The sequence below is a fragment of the Littorina saxatilis genome, linkage group LG9 (genome assembly GCF_037325665.1).
Source record: "Littorina saxatilis isolate snail1 linkage group LG9, US_GU_Lsax_2.0, whole genome shotgun sequence".
NCBI classification, from domain to species: Eukaryota; Metazoa; Mollusca; class Gastropoda; order Littorinimorpha; family Littorinidae; genus Littorina; species Littorina saxatilis.
In genome coordinates this window covers 20,826,412-20,847,672 of record NC_090253.1, presented here as the reverse complement: position 1 = coordinate 20,847,672, position 21,261 = coordinate 20,826,412, and the positions used below count along the sequence as shown (strand labels likewise).

The following is a 21,261-nucleotide window of genomic DNA, read 5'->3' as shown; positions in this document are numbered from 1 at the left end:
CCAAACTCACCTGTACCTCATACTCTCGTCCAGGCAGTCCCCTGGGGTCACGGCCCTCACGCATGTCATGCAAATCGCGCGGGTCACGGGGGTCACCAGTGCGGGGCCTGGAGTAGGGCATTCCGGCCCTGGGGTCCGCCATGGGCTCATGCCGGTCCTTGCGCAGGTCCTGAGGTCCACCGGGGGTAGGTCCGCCGGCCATCATGGGGTGACGCTGCATGGGGTGCTCTCCTGCAAATGTCAACAACAAAATTAACCCCAAAAATACACATCTAAAAAAATAATAAAACCAGAAAAAAAAAGAGAGTACAAAAAAAATCAGAGAGAAAGAGAGAGAAAAAAAGTCACAGAGAAAGAGAGAGAAAAGGAGATAGAGAGAGGGGGGAGGGAGATAGAGAGAGATAGAGAGAGAGAGAGAGAGAGAGAGAGAGAGAGAGAGAGAGAGAGAGAGAGAGAGAGAGAAAGAGAAAGAGAGAGAAAGAGAGGGAGAGACTCAGAGAGAGAGGGAGAGGGAGAGAGAAAGAGAGAAAGAAAAACATAAAACTTAATTTCTGATAAATAGTTCATCCAAGCAAATGAGTGTTAAGTTATCTTTAAGATAATGTCTGAATCTTTGTTTCAACGAAAGTCAAAGAATCAAATGGCTGCATTCTGATCAAATTAGAATTAGCAGACAAAGAACGGAAGGGATCATGTGTAGAGAGAGGCATGGTTATGCAGACAGCTGTGTACAACTCCACCCCCTTCCCCACACACACACACACAGTAATACAGCATTTTCCCTCAAGCAAAGTCCATTCCGGCCAAACCAAGTTCAAATCGTTTATCTTTTTTTCCAATATCCAGATATAGCCCCTGTACGTGCCTTGTCCTCACACTAAACAAGTCTCAAAAACTTAAACTCTTCTTTGAGTATATGACATCAAATGGAGAATGCCATCAATTTTACATGAAAACAGCAGCACAGAAAGAATACTTGTTATTTCTGAATACAGTATCACATAATGCTACAATAAAACTACCGACTCACGAGGACGTTCTTGTTCCATCATGGGTGGCGGATTGTTGTTGAGGTTGCGCTCGATAGCGGAGTGAATGAGGTCACGCACGCAGGATGGGGGCTTGATACCTCCGCCTTTCTTGTCCGCCTCCAGCAAGGTGTGATGTGGTGACATGGTACGACGCCCGCTGTCAGAGTGCGCACTGGGAATACAAAGTTGTTGACAGTCAATGGTACTTTTGGAGGAAGATGATAACAGGCACTAGCACTTCATCGCTAATGGAATTTATTTTCTTGATCATAAATATGCTTTGTAACAGGTTTTTGAGAGGATAGGTCTGTCACAACACAGAATTATAGTCAGCTTCCTGTTTCAAAGATTTGCAATCACCTATAACCCCTGGAGTTTTTCAAAAACCCTGACCAAGAAACCTTTTGACGAGACCATGACAGTGTCCATTTGTTTTTCTTATACTCCCGATTTGTCGAGCGCTCTCCAGTCCACCCTGCTGGAAATGGGTACCTGACCGTATTCAGGGCCGGGTAAGGCAAAGAAAGTGAGGGAGAGGGGTGGGCACCGCCCTCACAAAGCTGGCCCTAGAGTAGTTGAGATCTCCAACAAGTCGCTCCCCTGCGACCTGCAATCCCGGTTATGGGACTACCTTGACCTTTTGACCTACCCATTTACTCCCCCCACCCCCTCAAGAAAAGAAGGTGCTAGCACCACAGGAACCATCACACATACCTGGGAGGTCTGGGCGAGAGACGGGTGGGATCGCCAGCCATGCCAGGCATCAGCTGATTGGGCGGGTATCCCATCATGCCTCCCTGACCTTGCATGCCTGGCGGGAGGTCACGCATGTGCGTCTCCCGGATCACTGTCTCTCCGCGGCTAGACGGCCGACCACCTGCGTAGAAATTACAGCTCACTCAAAACCTCATGGTTGATGATAAATGTTCTATGTAGGGTGTTGTTCCTAAAATTAATTAACTCCTAACGTAACTATTTCATTGTGATTTTTTCATAAATGTTAACATGTAACATACACTGATGACTTTTTTCCTTTCCTATTTTGTCTGTGCACTAAACAATAAAATACCAAAAGAACCATGCATCTACTGCACGCTGCCTGTTAAGTTTGAACTAAAACTAGATTTCATGTACAGGCTATGTTTCAGAACTTTGGAATTCACAGCGGTTACACATTTAAAAAACAAAACAAAAAAAAACCACACACACACACAAAAGATAAGTTTGCAGATAACTCTATCCCTGCTTCCCACCTCTCTCTACCAGGAAGCTACCTTGAGATCAGTATTGACAATCTGTTGATATTGATAAATCTTGACGCTTAGCTACAATCACTCACCTGGCACAGGGCTTGCACTGATTGACGTCATGGAGGAGACGGATGATGGAGGTCGGAATGCTGGCTGACCTTGAACTCGGGGGTCAGTCATGTCCGGGCGACCTGGGTTCATCCCCTGCATGGGTCGTGCGCTTGGCGATGACCCTCGCCCATACTGCATGCCAGGGGACATTCCAGGGTACAAGCCTCCACTGCTCAGACTGAAAAAATGAAAGAGAATTTAAAATATGCTGGAGGAAAGTTGTAGTCAAGAAAAACAAAACAAAATGATTAAGTTAAAAAGAATGAAACACCAACATAAAGTGCAGCATACAAGCTGAAATAAAGACTGATTGAGGAACTTTAAAAAGGGCATTCCTTTCCTGTGTCTGTGATATTTGTCTGTTTCCTCTTCAAAGTACAAGAACGTTTTGATTTCTGACAGAAAATGAAACAGATAAACAGCCACACCCCTCCACATTTCATAATACTACCTTCATTTCCCCCCAAAAAAACCCTGCATGTACAGCATAGATGAACCACTATCAAGTAACCAAATGTCAAACAGCAGTTACTCCACAGAAGAAAAACTAACCAAGCAAACATGGCTGAGATGCACAACACCTGCAAAGCAACCAAGCAAATGAGTGTTTAGCTATCTTTAAATTAAGACAACTCCAATACAACGACACGTTTTTGTTTTTTAAAATTCAATTTCAAATAAAAAAGCTGTTTGACCTGTACCTGGAACCGGGCCCAGGGGGAGCAGCATCCATGGTAATGGAAGGGGGGCCAACAGATGTCACAGATGGTGCAGATGAAGAGGTAATAGCCGACGAGCCCGGCGGACCTTCGTCAGCACTCATGGTGGCCGAACTGTCGTTGTCGATGCTACGCAGACTGCCCTGGGAAGCCGACAGCGGCTTGTTGGAAGCCAGGGAGGAGGAGGGGGGAAGACCTGAGGCCCCCGGTGTTGTGTTGTCCGTCTCCCTGCCTCCCGCACTCTGTGATGGCTCTCCTGGTGGGGGCTCTGGTGGCAGAGACAGAGAGAGAGAGATGTAGTTGATGTGAGGTCACAAACAACGGCAGTTATAACATGAGCAAGCCGATACTGTGTATCAACGCATAATAAGAATATGATAATGCAGCATTAACTTTTCTTGTTGTACAGTAAAACCCGCCTTTTAAAATCCCCCCCCACCCCCCACCTTTTCAGACAGTTTTCTCAGATTTTGTCCATAATCTCTGTAAATTTACCCCCAATTTTAAGATAATCTGTCCCTCAATGGTCATTAATTTAAAAAAACAAAAACAAGTATGACAGGAATAAAATTCAATCTCTTTGAGGAAATGCAGACACACACAGATCTGCAATCATTCTCCCCTAAACACATAAATGCACGCATGCACACACGTACACACATTCTCTCCCTCCCTCTCTCCCTTTCTTTCTCCCTCCCTCCCCTTCTTTTTCCATCAAACTGACCTTCTTCTATCTGCAGAGGTGTAGGACTGGGAGCACTGGTGGTGTCTGAGTCATCTCCGTCCCCATTGTCTTCCTCACTGGAACTGACGTCCTCCTCTCCATCAGAGACGGCAGTTGTTGTCGATGCCGTGCTCTCACATACTGAGGTGGTACGGCGCTCAGACTGAAAACCAGGGAAGAAAAATTAACAAGTGAGGAAGTAATGGCTACAAAAACACTAGAGGTTGTTTTGGGTTCAGATAAGTGAAGGTCTGAAGTAGAAAGGGCGGTTGAAAAAATGTGCACACACTCTCCCCTCTTTCTTTCTCTCGCCCCATCTCAGACACTTATTGTACAATGGAATGTGCAGAGAAAATGTGCAGTGACGACAATCAAAAATGATCTGAATCTATGGGTGAGTTTACATCATAACCAATGCCATGTCACCTTCTGCACATGAGAATCTCAAAAGGAGTTAACACTAAAACCATTCCATCTTGTAAATAATCTTGAATACAATTTCATAGTAAAGAAAATGTACATTAAAAATATTTAATCTTCAGCAGATTTTCATAATTTGACAGCAGGACCTGTGACGTGAGAACCCTCCGATGTGATCACAGCTCCTGTGAAAGGACACCTACTGTTGTCCCTTTGTCTACTATCTCTACTTCTACTTCTTCTTCTGCGTTCGTGAACTGAAACTTCCACGTACACTCGTGTTTTTACACGAGTGGATTTTTACGTGTATGGCCGTTGTTACCCTGCCATTTAGGCAGCCATATGCCGCTTTCAGAGGAAGCATGCTGGGTATTTTCGTGTTTCTATAACCCACCGAACTCTGACATGGATTACAGGATCTTTTCCGTGCGCACTTGGTCTTGTGCTTGCGTGTGCACACGAAGGGGAATAAGCCACTAGCAGGTCTGCACATAAGTTGACCTGGGAGATTGGAAAAATCTCCACACTTAACCCACCAGGCAGCCGCGGCCGGGATTCGAACTCACGATACTAAGATACACCTGTCATGACAGGCCACCTGCAATGTAGGGACACTTTCACCTGGTCCCAAGAGTGTCCTTTCATCACAGGTACCGCTGTAACAAAAGCTAAGTACCTTCTCCTTGTGTTCCTGCAGAATGGCCTCCAGGTTGTGTTTCTTCTTGTAGTTGAAGTAGAAGTTCTTGCACTGCGATTCCGTCTTGGTGCCGACGGCTGTCGCTATGGCTGACCAGTCCCGGCCGTGTTCACGCAACGCTGAACAGAGAGATGGACAGTGGATTACATGGTTGAGTGATTGATTCTAGGTGTGTTCATGCATGTGTGAAGCTTATCACTGTGTGCTTTTCAAATTCAACAACTGAACTCTTTGTGTGTGTCTGAGTGTGTGTGTGTGTGTGTGTGTGTGCGTGTGTGTGTGTGTGTGTGCTCTTGTGTGTGTGTGTGTGTGTGTGTGTGTGTGTGTGTGTGTGTGTGTGTGTGTGTGTGCGTATGTGTGCGTGTGTGTGTGTGTGCATGTGTGTGTGTGTGTACATGCGCACGTGTGTGTGCGTGTATGTGCGTGCGTGCATGCATGTGTGTGTGTACGTACGTGTGTGCGTGCGTGTGTACCTGTGTGCATGCATGTGTCAATGACAGGAAACCTGAGAAAGTGAGAAACTGCCTATCTTCATTCTGCACGCAAACTGAAGATGCACTTTGCTCTGGGTGTAAACAGTATTGAAAGGGCATGTGAAGAAGAAGAAGACAAGTCGCGTAAGGCGAAATTACTACATTTAGTCAAGCTGTGGAACTCACAGAATGAAACTGAACGCACTGCATTTTTTCACAATAACCGTAGTCCGCGGCTCGTGCAAAAGGCAGTGAAATTAACGAGCCTGTTTAGCGCGGTAGTGGTTTGCGCTGTGCTGCATAGCACGCTTTTCTGTACCTCTCTTCGTTTTAACTTTCTGAGCGTGTTTTTAATCCAAACATATCATATCTATAAGTTTTTGGAACCACGAACTAACAAAGAATAAGATGAAATTGTTTTTAAATTGATTTCGGAAATTTTATTTTAATCATAATTTTTATATTTTTAATTTTCAGAGCTTGCTTTTAATCCGAACATAACATATGTATATGTTTCTGGAATCAGAAAATGATGAAGAATAAGATGAACGTAATTTTGGATCGTTTTATAAAAAAATAATTTGAATTACAATTTTGAGATTTTTAATGACCAAAGTCATTTATTAATTTTTAAGCCTCCAAGCTGAAATGCAATACCAAAGTCCGGCCTTCATCGAAGATTGCTTGGCCAAAATTTTAATCAATTTGATTAAAAAATGAGGGTGTGACAGTGCCGCCTCAACGTTTACAAAAAGCCGGATATGACATCATCAAAGACATTTATCGAAAAAATGAAAAAAACGTCTGGGGATATCATACCCATGAACTCTCATGTAAAATTTCATAAAGATCGGTCCAGTAGTTTGGTCTGAATCGCTCTACACACACACACACACACACACACATACACCACGACCCTCGTCTCGATTCCCCCTCTATGTTAAAACATTTAGTCAAAACTTGACTAAATGTAAAAAAATGACATCCCATCAACGCACCTTGTTTAGCTATGTCCATCTCCTCTTCAGTCCATCGTGATGTCTCTACAGAATCGGCATTGCCAGCAGCTGCTACAAACAAACAAAAACCTATTAAACAAGAAGGGCAAAGCCCATACGACTCACATGCTTGACCTTGACATGACCTTGACCTTCAGGGTCAAGGTCAAATAACTAAACCTAGCAATGACATCATACACTAAGAACTGCTTTACACATTTTTCCTACCAAAATACATGTGACCTTGACCCAAGGTCATCCAACACAAAGCTGTTAATTCAAGACATAGGAAGTACAATGGTGCTTATTGGCTCTTTCTACCATGAGATATGGTCACTTTTAGTGGTTCACTACCTTATTTTGGTCACATTTCATAAGGGTCAAAGTGACCTTGACCTTGATCATATGTGACCAAATGTGTCTCATGATGAAAGCATAACATGTGCCCCACATAATTTTTAAGTTTGAAACAGTTATCTTCCATAGTTCAGGGTCAAGGTCACTTCAAAATATGTATACAATCCAACTTTGAAGAGCTCCTGTGACCTTGACCTTGAAGCAAGGTAAACCAAACTGGTATCAAAAGATGAGGCTTACTTTGCCCTATATATCATATATAGGTGAGGTATTGAATCTCAAAAACTTCAGAGAAAATAGGAAAAATGTGAAAAATAGCTGTTTTTTAGACAACATTTATGGCCCCTGCGACCTTGACCTTGAAGCAAGGTCAAGATGCTATGTATGTTTTTTGGGGCCTTGTCATCATACACCATCTTGCCAAATTTGGTACTGATAGACTGAATAGTGTCCAAGAAATATCCAACGTTAAAGTTTTCCGGACGGACGGACGGATGGACGGACGACTCGGGTGAGTACATAGACTCACTTTTGCTTCGCATGTGAGTCAAAAATGAGTACAGAAACAAAAAAATCATACATAAAATCATGAAGTCCCTAAAACCTATGACCCCCAAATCCTGCTGCCATGCAGTCCTCAAAGGGTTTTTTAATACATTAATTTTGCGTGCGTAAAAAGGAATCTTAACAAATGCTCCCAAGCAAGAGTAAGTCAAAGAACACAGGAGGAAACACCAAAGAAAATGGCAAGAAAAATGAGGTTAAAATGTCCACACCATCCAGTTGTTAATTCAACGTTTGTTTACACTCTGGACAACAACAATACATACAGTGGAACCTCCTAAAGGTCTTAAAAAGGAGGGAGATTTAAAATGGGGGTTAAGTTACAGAAAATATCAACAGAAAATCTGAGAAAACAAGAGTCGTTAAAGTGAAGGAGTCTTAATATATCAGGGGTCTTCAAGTTCAATTGGGGGTTCTACTGTACATATTTCTTCCTCCTTTTATCTGGTTGTATCTACATCTAAGCTGCTGTCCACATTCCACATAATAAGCAGTTTAATTTACTGATTAACTCATTGTCTCCCAGGTACGGATATATCCGTACCCACTCATATGGCTCTATCTGACCTGGTACGAATATATGTGACCCTCCACCACGGAATGAGTCACATGTCACCTTTGCATGATTTTCATATTTTTACATTTTCCTAAAGAGTTTTTTATGCTCTATCCTGTGGTGAAACCTGTTTTAGAAAAGGCGAAAACTGTTTGAGTTATAAGCCTGTGACTAAGGTGACCCTCACACTGTTACCAGACACTCCCCGGACTCACATTAAGCCTTACGCAGAACCGCGCGAGATGACATGCGACTCATTTCGTGGTGGAGGGTCACATATCCGTACACACAGTCACTTCAGTTGCTTCCTGTAACGTCGATCTAACGCCTGCATTCCATCGTGTTGATACACGGTTACTACAATTTAAAGTTTCAAAAGTAAACTTTGATTTAGTTAATATACTTACCAACTCACAAAAATAGCAATAACTTCATTTTGTTGCCAAGGTATTGAAGCACTCATCCGTGGTAACACGTGAGGTAACTCTTAAAAACAAACTCTACACCATATAAGGCATGGTCCATGGTAGTTACCTCCCCTACCCCTAAAGCGGAAACCGTTGCCGCAGGTTTGCGTACTTCGCCAAGAACACCTCCTGCCGACGCGTAAGCGCCGAGAGGACCAGGAGGTGCTGATGTCTGAAGATCAGACAAAAATTTGTCGAAAGGAACACCTGACGACGAGTCCAACACCAATGTTGGTTCTGCAACCACGTCGGCAAACGTAATGGTTGCAGCCGGCTCTGAACGAACCCGCGCGAGAGACTTTGCGTTACCAAAACCTGACGCAGGTTTGCGTGCTTCGCCAAGGCAAACACCGCCTGCGACGCCAAAGCGCCGAGAGGACTGGGCGGTGCTGATGTCAGACAGGCAGACAAAAGTTCGTTGACAGGAAACCTGACTACGACCTAAACGCATCTGTCGGCTCTGCAACAATGTCGGAAGACGTAATGGTTGCAGAAGGTTCGTAACCAACCCGTGCGAGCGACCGTGCGTTACCTACTCCGGAAGGGAGCAGCAGAGAAGCCTAACTTGCTATTTGTTTACAATCAGCAGTTAACATGTCCTGAACCTCAGAATAAACAATGACAAAAAGAGGACAAGAAGCTCCTCTCGGTTAACTTCATTATGGTTGTAACACCTGTGGTTATTAACCGAAGCTGAAATGTCAACTGAGGGAGAAGCGTTATCTATCAACAATAGAATAGAATGCTGCTTATCAGGTTAAAGTCCCAAACCAAAGACGGCTTTTCGCTAAGGAACCTTTTAGAACTTTGAGAGCTATGAGTAGTAGAAGAAGTTCGAGGTTTAGCGCCAGCTGTAACCGTTTTGCCCAATTGAGAAACAGGTGAGCAAGTCTGCTTGGCAGAGCTCTTAGTTTTCTCTTTATGTCTAGGTTGTCGGCCATTTTGAAAGTCAAAATGGCGGACCACTGTTACAAAAGACAAGTGGCAAAACTTTCAAAAACGCTAAGAAATCTTCTCATTATACAAAAAAGGAACGCTCTCACCGATTCCTGAAGAAGTGAAGAAGGACGTTGATATGTTACCAAGATTCGATGGCCTTTCCTGAAAGATAGGCCGATGGCTTAAGAAAAAGCCTGAGCACCTCAAACACGTCATGCAACGTGGGTTGAAGGAAAAGGAATGAGTGTCACCGGTGTATGTCCGGCGCATGCGCAGGACGCCGGTAGGGGAGGTAACTACCATGGACCATGCCTTATATGGTGTAGAGTTTGTTTTTAAGAGTTACCTCCCGTGTTACCACGGATGAGTGCTTCAATACCTTAGCAACAAAATGAAGTTATTGCTATCTATGTGAGTTGGGTAAGAATATGTAATTAAATTCTGAGTGACCTGCTGCAGCACAGCTGGTCTCGGCTATAAAAAAACACCTCGTCAACATAGGTGGGGTAGAAAGTGTTAACAGCCCAAACAGGTGTCAGAATGCATGACTTGACTTACCATCGCTGCTCTCTGGCACCAGGGGCAGCGAGGGTTCGTTGGTCTGCCGATTGCTCCCCAGGCGTCGTGAGATGCGGTTGAAACAGGCCGAGCAGCACTTCCACATCTCCTCCGTCAGTTCTGTTGGGGTGAAACAATGCAAAAAGAGATGTAGTATGCCTCCTTCATTCATGACTAGTTTTCTGATATATTTTGCATGATGATCATCAATCCTGAAACACCAATATGTAAAAGCTTACCATCCCGAAGAAGGCAGTAACATGCCGAAATACTGATTATAGATATAAACATACCTAACCTGGTTACTCAGGTGTGTTTTCTTATTATTTAAATGTTACACCAATATGTAGTATGCCTCCTTTTTACATTTAGTCAAGTTTTGACTAAATGTTTTAACATAGAGGGGGAATCGGAGACGAGGGTCGTGTGTGTGTGTGTGTGTGTGTGTAGAGCGATTCAGACCAAACTACTGGACCGATCTTTATGAAATTTTACATGAGATTTCCTGGGTATGATATACCCAGAGGTTTTTTTCATTTTTTCGATAAATGTCTTTGATGACGTCATATCCGGCTTTTTGTAAAAGTTGAGGCGGCACTGTCACACCCTCATTTTTAAATCAAATTGATTGAAATTTTTGTAAAGCAATCTTTAACGAAGGCCGGACCTTATTGCATTTCAGCTTGGTGGCTTAAAAATTAATTAATGTCTTTGGTCATTAAAAATCTGAAAATTGTAATTAAATTTTTTTTTTTATAAAATGATCCAAATTACGTTCATCTTATTCTTCATCATTTTCTGATGCCAAAAACATATAAATATGTTATATTTGGATTAAAAACAATCTCTGAAAATTAAATATATAAAAATTATGATCAAAATTAAATTTCCGAAATCGATTAAAAACAATTTCATCTTATTCCTTGTCGGTTCCTGATTCCAAAACCATATAGATATGATATGTTTGGATTAAAAACACGCTCAGAAAGTTAAAACGAAGAGAGGTACAGAAAAGCGTGCTATGCAGCACAGCGAAACCACTACCGCGCTGAACAGGCTCGTCAGTTTCACTCCGTTATGCACAAGCGGCGGACTACGGTCATTGTGAAAAAATGCAGTGCATTCAGTTTCATTCTGTGAGTTCCACAGCTTGACTAAATGTAGTAATTTCGCCTTACGCGACTTGTTTTATATTGTGAAGTAAATCATCAAGATGTTTCTGATTTACTTTGCATGATGATAATCAATCCTGAAATATTTGTACAACATATAATTATGGATAAAACGACATTAATGGCATATATAATGACAATGATGGCATATAAACTGCAACATCACAATCTTAAAACAAAACAAGAACAGACGGATGAACAGAGAGTCAGACAAAGAGGCAGGTACATGCAGAAGCACACAAACCAACAAATCAAAAAAATTAATGAAAAAACAAGAACGGTAAGTTATTAGAACATTCAATTTATGACAAAACAAAACATTACAATCACAATTTTTTTCTCTCCAAATCAACAGACAGTATAACTACTCACGCAGGTCTTTGATGATTGGCTCCTTAACCTCTGGCGGAAGTTCGTTCCACTTGGTCGGCAGAGGTCGGAGTCGCTTCATCTTGCGTTTTGGAGTACGGCATGTAGGTATGGGGCACCTGTCACGTCTACAACAAAAACATTGTTACCTTGAATACACTGTAAATGACACAAGCAGTAAATTCATTGTCTAATACAGTGGAACCCTCTTTTAAAACCTCCAAAAATGTGAGAAAAAGCCTGTCTTAAAAAGGAGGGAGTCTTGAAATGGGGGTAAATGTACAGAGGCTGTGAACAGAAAGTCTGGGAAAACAAGGTCTTAAAAAGGAGAGAGTCTTAAATTGGGGGGGGGGGGGGTCTTCTTCTTCTTCGTTCATGGGCTTAGACTCCCACGTTCACTCATGTTTTTAGCACGAGTGGATTTGTACGTGTACGACCGTTTTTAACCCGCCATTAAGGCAGCATACGCCGATTTCGGGGGAGACATGCTGGGTATTTTCGTGTTTCTATAACCCACCGAACTCTGACATGGATTACAGGATCTTTTTCGTGCGCACTTGGTCTTGTGCTTGCGTGGACACACGAAGGGGGTTAAGTCACTAGCAGGTCTGCACATAAGTTGACCTGGGAGATCAGAAAAATCTCCACTCTTAACCCACCAGGCGGCAGCGACCAGGATTCGAACTCACGACCTCCCGATTAGGAGGCCGACGTCTTACCACCACGCCACTGCGCCTGTCGAGGGGGGTCTTAAATGGGGGGTTCCACTGTATTCACATAAGGGAAGTTGTACAATAGGAAGCACTTTTTCAGATCAGAATTGTCTGGAAGGGAACAGATGAAACAAAAGAAGGCTTTTTGTTTCCCTCTATGATTGTTTGTTAGTCCTGAAGAAGCCCCCATAGGCAAACATTTTATTTGGTTTTGTATGTGCTGTTCTTGAATTGGCGAGTACAGAATTATTTTGTTTTTCAACAAAGGTAGGAAAATAAGTCAGCTCGCTTCTATTTGACAATCTTTCAACAGGATAGAGAAACTAACAAGTAAAGTGTGGCCTCACAAGCTCACAGAAAGCTCCAGACACAAGGCAGAGCCAAAGTCATGTCAATGTAAGAAAACTCTCTCTCTCTCTCTCTCTCTCTCTCTCTCTCTCTCTCTCTCTCTCTCTCTCTGAAAGTTGGTTATCAAACTTAGATCAACAACCTCAAAAAACATAATTACAAAACAACACCGAAAACCACACCCACACTAACACACACATTCACAAACACACACACACTGTGACACACACACACACACACCTGAGAAATAGCAGTCATTTTGAAGAACAAAATAAGAAAATTTTCCGAAAAGCTGCCCTTTTACTCACTGTGTGTACACACGCCTAACAGAGCGACAACGACAGCTGCTGCAGACTCTCATGTCTGGTTTGTGGTCCGTCTCGCTGACCCCGTACAGTTCACAGTCCCCTCGGGTCAAGGGTCGACTCTGGCCGATATCCTCGATGAGGTTTTTACACACACAGCACTGCAGGCTACCTCCACCTGAAGTGAAAAGAATTTTTTCACTGAATTACGTTTTCTCAGTGGGCAAAATCAAACAGTCCTTCTGCAAAGAAAAAAGTTACGGCCGGGGTTCAAATGGAAACAAAATTGAGGACATTCAGATCTGCATGAAAAAGATTGTCAGCTGTAAATCATTAATAACCTTATTCTTAAGTTTGAAGGGTCAATTTCTGGAAGTGTGTGAAATCAGACATTTGGTTTCGGGAACACCACCATTTCTAAAAACTACATGTATAAGAGAAAGGAGCTTTTAATGTGACGACGTTACATAAAATCCTTTCATGGCAATTTCTCAAGATTAAATACATAGAAGGAAGTGACTGTCATGTTACGACTTTCACACAAGACAGCAGCCAAAGCAAATGTCTGATTTCAGAAACTATTTCTACACATGCATTATAAAAGTTCTAGCTTCAAAACAAAACAATGTATCTGCATTCAGGTATGGAAAATGGGATGCCAGAAAAAATCTGAAAGGGATCTATAACTCCCAGATAATACAACATTCTGGGCACTTATGATGAATCTGCTCTGAAATTGTACTACTGGAGCTCACAGAATGAGTCTTCTTTCAGCCAAATCTCTGTGCCATCTGTGCATTCTTCTTGAGTTCACCTCCCCCTTCATGATAATTTGTGTTCTTCTTCTTCAGCGTTCGACGCTTGTGTCGTTCATAGTCTGAGGCCTGCTGATGCTATGAAGTAGCAAGTTCGGCGCAGGACTTCAACAGTTACCCGCAGTTGTGTATCTGGAGTAGCGCTCTCTGGCTAAAGGCCAGGCCATGTCAGACGCAAAAGAACAAAACAGTGTTTTCATGCAAAACAAACACAAAACAGCATGTTTGCCATGTGACATTCCCCAAAACGCGTTTTGGAAAACACTGTTTCATGTTTTCGTTTTGTGTTTTTGGTTTTGGAGCATGCTCTAATTCTAAAAACGCGTTTTGAACCAGGAGAGGGTCATTTGCGTTCAATAAATGCCACAGTGTCAGACACAATGTTCTCACCTTCAGAGCAGACACCTGCAGAGCCGGTGGCACCTTCCTCCAGTCCCTCCCCTTTCTCATCCTCCTTCTTCACTCTGTACGTCTTCATCTCCTCTTTCTTCCCCCTGTGTGCAACAAGAAAACAGGTCTCAACCGCTCTGCAAAACCTTAACAAATCTCTCTGTAAAATAAACTGTCTGTACGTCTTCATCTCCTCTTTCTTCCCCCTGTGTGCAACAAGAAAACAGGTCTCAACCGCTCTGCAAAACCTTAACAAATCTCTCTGTAAAATAAACTGAAATCAAAATATAAACACACACACACACACACACACACACACACACACACACACACACATCCCCGACAAACATGAACACACAAACACACATGCGCACACACACACACACACTAAACAGTATCAAACAGAGGGCACAGACAGGTACCACAGACAGGTATGACAGACAGGTATGACAGGCAGGTACCACAGACAGGTATGACAGACACGTAAGACAGACACGTATCACAAACAGGTATGACAGACAGGTATGACCGACAGGTATGACTGACACGTAAGACAGACATGTATCACAAACAGGTATGCCAGACAGGTATGCCTGACACGTAAGACAGACAGGTATGACAGACAGGTATGACAGACAGGTATGACAGACAGGTATGACAGACAGGTATGACAGACACATTTCACAGACAGGTACCATAGACAGGTGTAACTGTACTCACCCAGGGCCAAGGCCATCAGAGGTGGCAGCGGTGGGGGCAGGGAGGACTGGCACAGTTTCCTCCTTCGTCTCCTCCTTCACCAACACCTGTTGCTGTTGTTGCTGCTGCGCTTGCTGTGCCTGAGGAGGACAATATCAACATAAACACAGACCTGTTTACCCCCATAAGTGTTTTGGAGTAATGCTCAGCCCCAAAAATAGTAATCCTGGCACAAAAATAGTAATCATCCAGCATTCGTCGCCAATTACAACACACATGACAACTGTGTCTGCGAAACGCAATCATGCACATATATCCATCATTCACAAACAGTCAGTTTTTGTAGTCATCATAATTTCAAAGAAGATCACATCAAAAGCACATGCATCACTGATTCTTTTTCTTTTGCTCGTAGTAGGCCTTTTTCAGTGTGTCAAGCGCTTCTCTACTGTACTTGCGCTTGCCGAATGAGTGAGGGTGAGACTTCACCACTAGAAGGCTCTCCAGCGTCTCATCAGACAGACATGATCTCTGGTCAGTCCTGTGCTTTTTCACCCCATTTTGCCATTGAAAAACAATGCCAAACATGTGAATGAATAAAAAAAAAATTTAAAAAAAAAATTAAAAAATAAAAATTTACTTTTTTTTTATTTATGAAAATCGTAGTCTTGACACGGATAGCGGAATGGCGTATTTTTTGCAGAAAATCGTAATAAATTACGCCAAAATCGTAAGGGTAAACAGGTCCGTAAACATAGAACCCCTTCAAAGACCCCCTCAATAGACTATTTTTTTAAATAAGTCTGTCACTGCTTCATGACGGGCGGGGATGTAGCTCAGTCGGTAGCGCGCTGGATTTGTATCCAGTTGGCCGCTGTCAGCGTGAGTTCGTCCCCACGTTCGGCGAGAGATTTATTTCTCAGAGTCAACTTTGTGTGCAGACTCTCCTCGGTGTCCGAACACCCCTTGTGTGTACACGCAAGCACAAGACCAAGTGCGCACAAAAAAGATCCTGTAATCCATGTCAGAGTTCGGTGGGTTATAGAAACACGAAAATACCCAGCATGCTTCCTCCGAAAGCGGCGTATGGCCGCCTAAATGGCGGGGTAAAAACGGTCATACACGTAAAAGCCGTGGGAGTTTCAGCCCATGAACGAACAAACAAACAAACAAACTGCTTCATGACCATTCGGCAGAGTAATGCCGCTTGAAGCTTGGACAAATATTTCGACTTCCGATAAAGCATGCTCGAAGTAAACGAGCAAGGAGAGAGGAGAGAAGTCAGTCCAAACATTATGCGTTGCTTTTGGGGAAAGTGCGATTCTCATAGTCGGTACCCTGCGCGCATACCTAACGTCAGTTTCTTCCCATTTGTGAAATGTGACATTACACGCCAGTCACTGGCGAGAAGATGTTTCTCAAACACGTGAACAGGAACCACGTGATGTTTGTCTGAGTAAAGCAAGGGAACTCATTCTTTCACAACCCATACAAACCCGACAGAGTTATTGTCGGAATTCGTCGATTAAATCTCCCTCCATGCTTATGAAGACCTTGCTATTTCAAATGTTCTGTTGAAAGCATCTGTGAATTTACCTCCATTTTAAGACTCCCTCTCTTTAAGTTTGAGGCCTGATTTTCTCAGAGTTACCGCAGTCTTGCAATGGAGGTTCCTTTGTACCATGCCCTATGCTAGCCCTTGTAAACCCCATAAGTAACGGTAACTGACAAACTGTGACATTTGTGCTGGCTAAACTGTGTACTGTATTTTTTATTTATTCCTTATGCAGATTCATTTCTTCATTCTCTATTATATTGCAATGTTCCCAAAACTCACTGGTTGACATTATACTGAATCGGTAGAAATCATATAAAACACTGAACCCATATCTGTCTCTGAGACAATGTACAGGTTTTGAGTTGCTCAGATTTTGTCCTTACACGTCATAAACATATTACCTTTAACAGTCCCCGTAATTAATACTATCTTCTTTGTAAAATGGAGCTTTTTGTGTGTCCTTATGATAAAACAGTGGATGAAAAAACAAATTCACACACACACAAATTCAGAACAATAAAAGTTACAGACACTTCTTGCTCATGGACCAATAACACAGAAAAAGAAAAGAGAGAAGATCACACAAAACTCACACACAGGAATACAGCAAAGGTTATGACTGAACTAACCTGTGACTTCTGCAGGGCCTTTTTGTTTCTCTTCATGCTCTGTTTACGCAGCAGTTGTTTGTAGTTGTCGCTCTTCTTTGTCAGGTAATAATGCTGGATGCACTCTGGCACAGTCTGCAAATAGCACACACACACACAAATTGAACAAAATGTTCAATTCAATGTTTTCATCTATCTCTCTCTCTCTCTCTCTTCATCTCTCTCTCTCTCTCTCTCTCTCTCTCTCTCTCTCTCTCTCTCTCTCTCTCTCTCTCACGCTCTCTCTCTCACGCTCTCTCTCACCCTCCCTCTCACACTCTCTCTCTCATGCTCTCTCTCACGCTCTCTCTCTCTTTCTCTCTCTCTCTCACGCTCTCTCTCACACTCTCTCTCTCTCATGCTCTCTCTCTCACGCTCTCTCTCTCACGCTCTCTCTCTCTCTCACGCTCTCTCTCTCACGCTCTCTCTCTCTCTCACGCTCTCTCTCTCACGCTCTCTCTCTCTCTCTCTCTCTCACGCTCTCTCACGCTCTCTCTCTCTCTCTCACGCTCTCTCTCTCACGCTCTCTCTCACGCTCTCTCTCTCTCTCACGCTCTCTCTCTCTCTCACGCTCTCTCTCTCTCACGCTCTCTCTCTCTCTCACGCTCTCTCTCTCTCTCACGCTCTCTCTCACGCTCTCTCTCTCACGCTCTCTCTCTCTCACGCTCTCTCTCTCTCACGCTCTCTCTCTCTCACGCTCTCTCTCTCTCACGCTCTCTCTCTCTCACGCTCTCTCTCTCACACTCTCTCACGCTCTCTCACACTCTCTCTCACACTCTCTCTCTCACGCTCTCTCTCTCACGCTCTCTCTCTCACACTCTTTCTCACGCTCTCTCTCTCTCTCTCTCTCACGCTCTCTCTCACGCTCTCTCTCATGTTCTCTCACGCTCTCTCTCTCACGTTCTCTCTCTCACGCTCTCTCTCTCTCATGCTCTCTCTCTCTCTCACTCTCTCTCATGCTCTCTCACGCACGCACGCACGCACCCACCCATGCACGCACACACACACAAACACTTCCCCTCCCCTCCCTCCCTCCTCCTCAACCCCTTCCTCCGTCACCCACCTTTCTGGGAAGAAAGGATGCAATGACGCCAAAGTTCTTGGGGTGCTGGAGGTACTTCTCCTTGAAGATCTGCTTCTCCTGCTCTGTCCAGCGCTCCTTGTAGACCATCTGCTGCTCCTTGTAGGCGGCCAGGGGGTCCTCCATCAGCCCGTTGTTGTTCAGGAAGCGCATGCGTCGCTGCTTGGCATCCAGCATCATCGGGGGGATGACGGCAAGCAGGCGCATCTTCTTGTCCTCCTCCTTATCAGGCAAAGAGTGGAGGCAGACATAAGACATAAGATAAGGCAAAGAGTAAAGGCAGACATAAGACATAAGATAAGGCAAAGAGTGAAGAAAGAAATAAGACAAAGCTATGTTTCCATATAGTGATCCGACGGAGGCACGATGGTTGCGGCGAGGTGGCGGCAGTGGCAAAACCGATCGCAACAGTAGTAACAAAAACGCGTGTTTCCAGATGCGCGACGCGACGGCGGCAGGGTGGTGACTGTTCGGCATCAAGATTTTGTTCACGGTATTCACGTCCAAAGTGGGCGTGGTATAAGTCTTTCCAAATATTCGAGGACCCCCCACAACCAGGTTTATAGTCTATTTTGACTGTTTTTTTCGTCAGATACATGTATTCCCTGAGTTGCACGTAGTCCAGCAAGAATATCTTCAAAGGTTGTCAAAGGCACTGGGTTCGTTCCGCTTTTTTTAGCATTTTGTTGAAATAAAAGAGGGTTTTTCTTACATTCCTCGTGTTTTCAATTTTCTAACCAACATTAGTAGCGTCAAATATAGTTTCTCTAAATTACGGCATGGTTGTGTGAGTTCTTGAACGATTTATAAGAAGAAGTCAAGCTAGAAAGAACAAAATTCCGCCTGCTGCGCCGCTTTTAATGGAAACACTCACAGCGAAATTCGCTAGCAGCATCGCGTGTTTGTCACCGTCGTGTCACCGTCGCGTCGCCATATGGAAACAGCTTTAGGCAAAGAAGTGAAATCAGACATAAGACATAAGATAAGGTAAAGAGTAAAGACAGACATAAGATATACCATGAACGCAGAACAAGATATCATTGCTGGGGAATTGGGGTTGCTTCCTCCGAAAGGAAAGTTAGCAGCAACAAGAGCTGTGCTACTCAGGTGTGCGCGTGTTTAGGTGTAATCCCCACCCCACTACATTGGGGTGTGCACGTTAAAGATCCCACGATTAACAAAAGGGTCTTTCCTGGCAAAATTGTATAGGCATAGATAAAAATGTCCACCAAAATACCCGTGTGACTTGGAATAATAGGCCGTGAAAAGTAGGATATGCGCCGAAATGGCTGCGATCTGCTGGCCGATGTGAATGCGTGATGTATTGTGTTAAAAAATTCCATCTCACACAGCATAAATAAATCCCTGCGCCTTGAATATGTGCGCGATATAAATTGCATAAAATAAAAATAAAAAAATTAAAAAAATAAATCCCTGCGCTTAGAACTGTACCCACGGAATATGCGCGATATAAGCCTCATATTGATTGATTAATTAATCAGCCACCTGCACTTCTGGCTGAATGACCGAGGTCTTTTATTTTTTTGCGTGCCATGGTGGTGACATGGGGATGGGACATGCATACTGTATCTCAGTAATCAAATAAAGTTTCAAACCTGGTCTGGATTTGAACCTGCGACCCAGGGATCCCACTGGGTAGACCCCATGAGCTTTTCATCATAGGGGACCAAGGTGTGAAAACCTAGCAATATTTGCGTGTGTGTATTCACCGCACAAAAGAAACACTGACTTTCTATTAATCAATCAATCAACCACTTAGCCAATCAATCAATCAATCAATAAATGAATCTTCTTCTTCTTCTTCTTCTGCGTTCGTGGGCTGAAATTCCCATGTACACTCGTGTTTTTGCACCAGTGGATTTTTACGTGTATGACCGTTTTTACCCCGCCATTTAGGCAGCCATACGCCGCTTTCAGAGGAAGCATGCTGGGTATTTTCGTGTTTCTATAACCCACCGAACTCTGACATGGATTACAGGATCTTTTCCGTGCGCACTTGGTCTTGTGCTTGCGTGTACACACGAAGGAGGTTAAGTCACTAGCAGGTCTGCACATAAGTTAACCTGGGAGATCAAAAAAATCTCCACACTTAACCCACCAGGCGGCCGCAGCCGGGATTCGAACTCACGACTTTCCGATTAGGAGGCCGACGTCTTATCACCTAGCCACTACGCCCATAAATGAATCAATAAAGATGCTGAGGTGACACTACTAACCTCCTGTTCAAAGAGACCACCGACAATCTGCTCGAACTCGGCCTCACTGCGAGCGTACCCAGCTCCCACTGAGCCACGAGCATTGCCTTTGCTGTGGACACAAAATGCAGGTAAATTTCACAGTAAAACTTCACAGTAAAACTTCACAGTAAACTTCACAGCAAAATTGCATGTAGACTTTTCTTATGACTTGTTTGTTCTCCTGTGCTTCTTTTGGAAGCTTTGTTTTTCTTTTTTCCTTTTTGTGGGATGCACTGAATCGATGTATTGAACAACATTCTTTATTCATGTGCAGTATTATTGGCAGTGATTGTACAAGGTGTTTCTGTGGCTTTAAGGCCAAACAAAAATATATGTTGGTTTAGGGTAACCCGACCAACCCTATTTTTTCCTGCCGACCCCAATTTTTTTTTTTCATTTCTAAAAAAAACACGAAACAACCCCACCTCTGGCACATTTTGCAAAATATACCAGGACTAAAAATAAAAAATAATTTAAAAAAAAAAGCCGACCTACCGACCCTATTTTTTGTGGTCATATTACCTTAAAGGCACAGTAAGCCTCCCGTAAACCATCACAGATACGGTCAGGCTTTTACACACAGTACAAACACCCTTTCATTTAAACACTCACCGCTTGAGAACATCCTAGGTGCCCTCCGTAAAGAGCGAACAATTTTCAAAGAATTTATTTTTGCGTGGTTTATCTTACCCCTGAGCCATCGTGAACCCGTGTGATCCAGTTTCCCTTTTCCACAATGTAGTCGTCAGTTAGTAATTTGAATGCGAATCGATGTGAGCTTATCTGCAATAGCACGTTTTTATGCACGAAACAAACGGCTGTGGTTCACAAGAACTCAAGCGATGGCTTTTGACTGTTGAGAGGAACTGGCGATATGCATAAACCGTCGTCTGCTACGACCCTTGCGTAACCCTGCTTCCGGGCTTTTCTTTTTTTAAACTTTCACAACTTCGAATTGTACTGATCTTGTCTTGATGAAAAAAGAATTCTTTTATGATTAAAGAATGTTTGTGTAACAAGCTGTCAATTTATTATTTAGATT

At 43.4% G+C, this 21,261-nt stretch overlaps 1 protein-coding gene across 9 annotated transcripts in view; it reads right to left on the bottom strand.

Moving 5' to 3' along the window:
- The window catches only part of LOC138975567 (nuclear receptor corepressor 1-like), an 84,731-nt gene that overhangs the window by 40,939 nt on the left and 22,531 nt on the right, over positions 1–21,261 (bottom strand). For 6 of the 9 annotated variants that reach the window (XM_070348290.1, XM_070348285.1, XM_070348282.1 and 3 more), the window contains exons 11-26: positions 20,199–20,289; positions 17,944–18,183; positions 16,863–16,976; positions 14,697–14,815; positions 13,977–14,080; positions 12,775–12,949; positions 11,409–11,533; positions 9,865–9,984; positions 6,424–6,495; positions 4,932–5,071; positions 3,836–3,998; positions 3,088–3,379; positions 2,371–2,570; positions 1,746–1,908; positions 1,031–1,203; positions 11–231 (exon numbers count right to left, since the gene is read on the bottom strand). In XM_070348290.1, coding sequence (XP_070204391.1) covers positions 11–231; positions 1,031–1,203; positions 1,746–1,908; positions 2,371–2,570; positions 3,088–3,379; positions 3,836–3,998; positions 4,932–5,071; positions 6,424–6,495; positions 9,865–9,984; positions 11,409–11,533; positions 12,775–12,949; positions 13,977–14,080; positions 14,697–14,815; positions 16,863–16,976; positions 17,944–18,183; positions 20,199–20,289 — 2,512 coding nt within the window. The remainder of the gene's footprint in view (positions 1–10; positions 232–1,030; positions 1,204–1,745; positions 1,909–2,370; positions 2,571–3,087; positions 3,380–3,835; positions 3,999–4,931; positions 5,072–6,423; positions 6,496–9,864; positions 9,985–11,408; positions 11,534–12,774; positions 12,950–13,976; positions 14,081–14,696; positions 14,816–16,862; positions 16,977–17,943; positions 18,184–20,198; positions 20,290–21,261) is intronic. The other 3 variants (XM_070348287.1, XM_070348286.1, XM_070348284.1) reach the window with 3 other exon arrangements.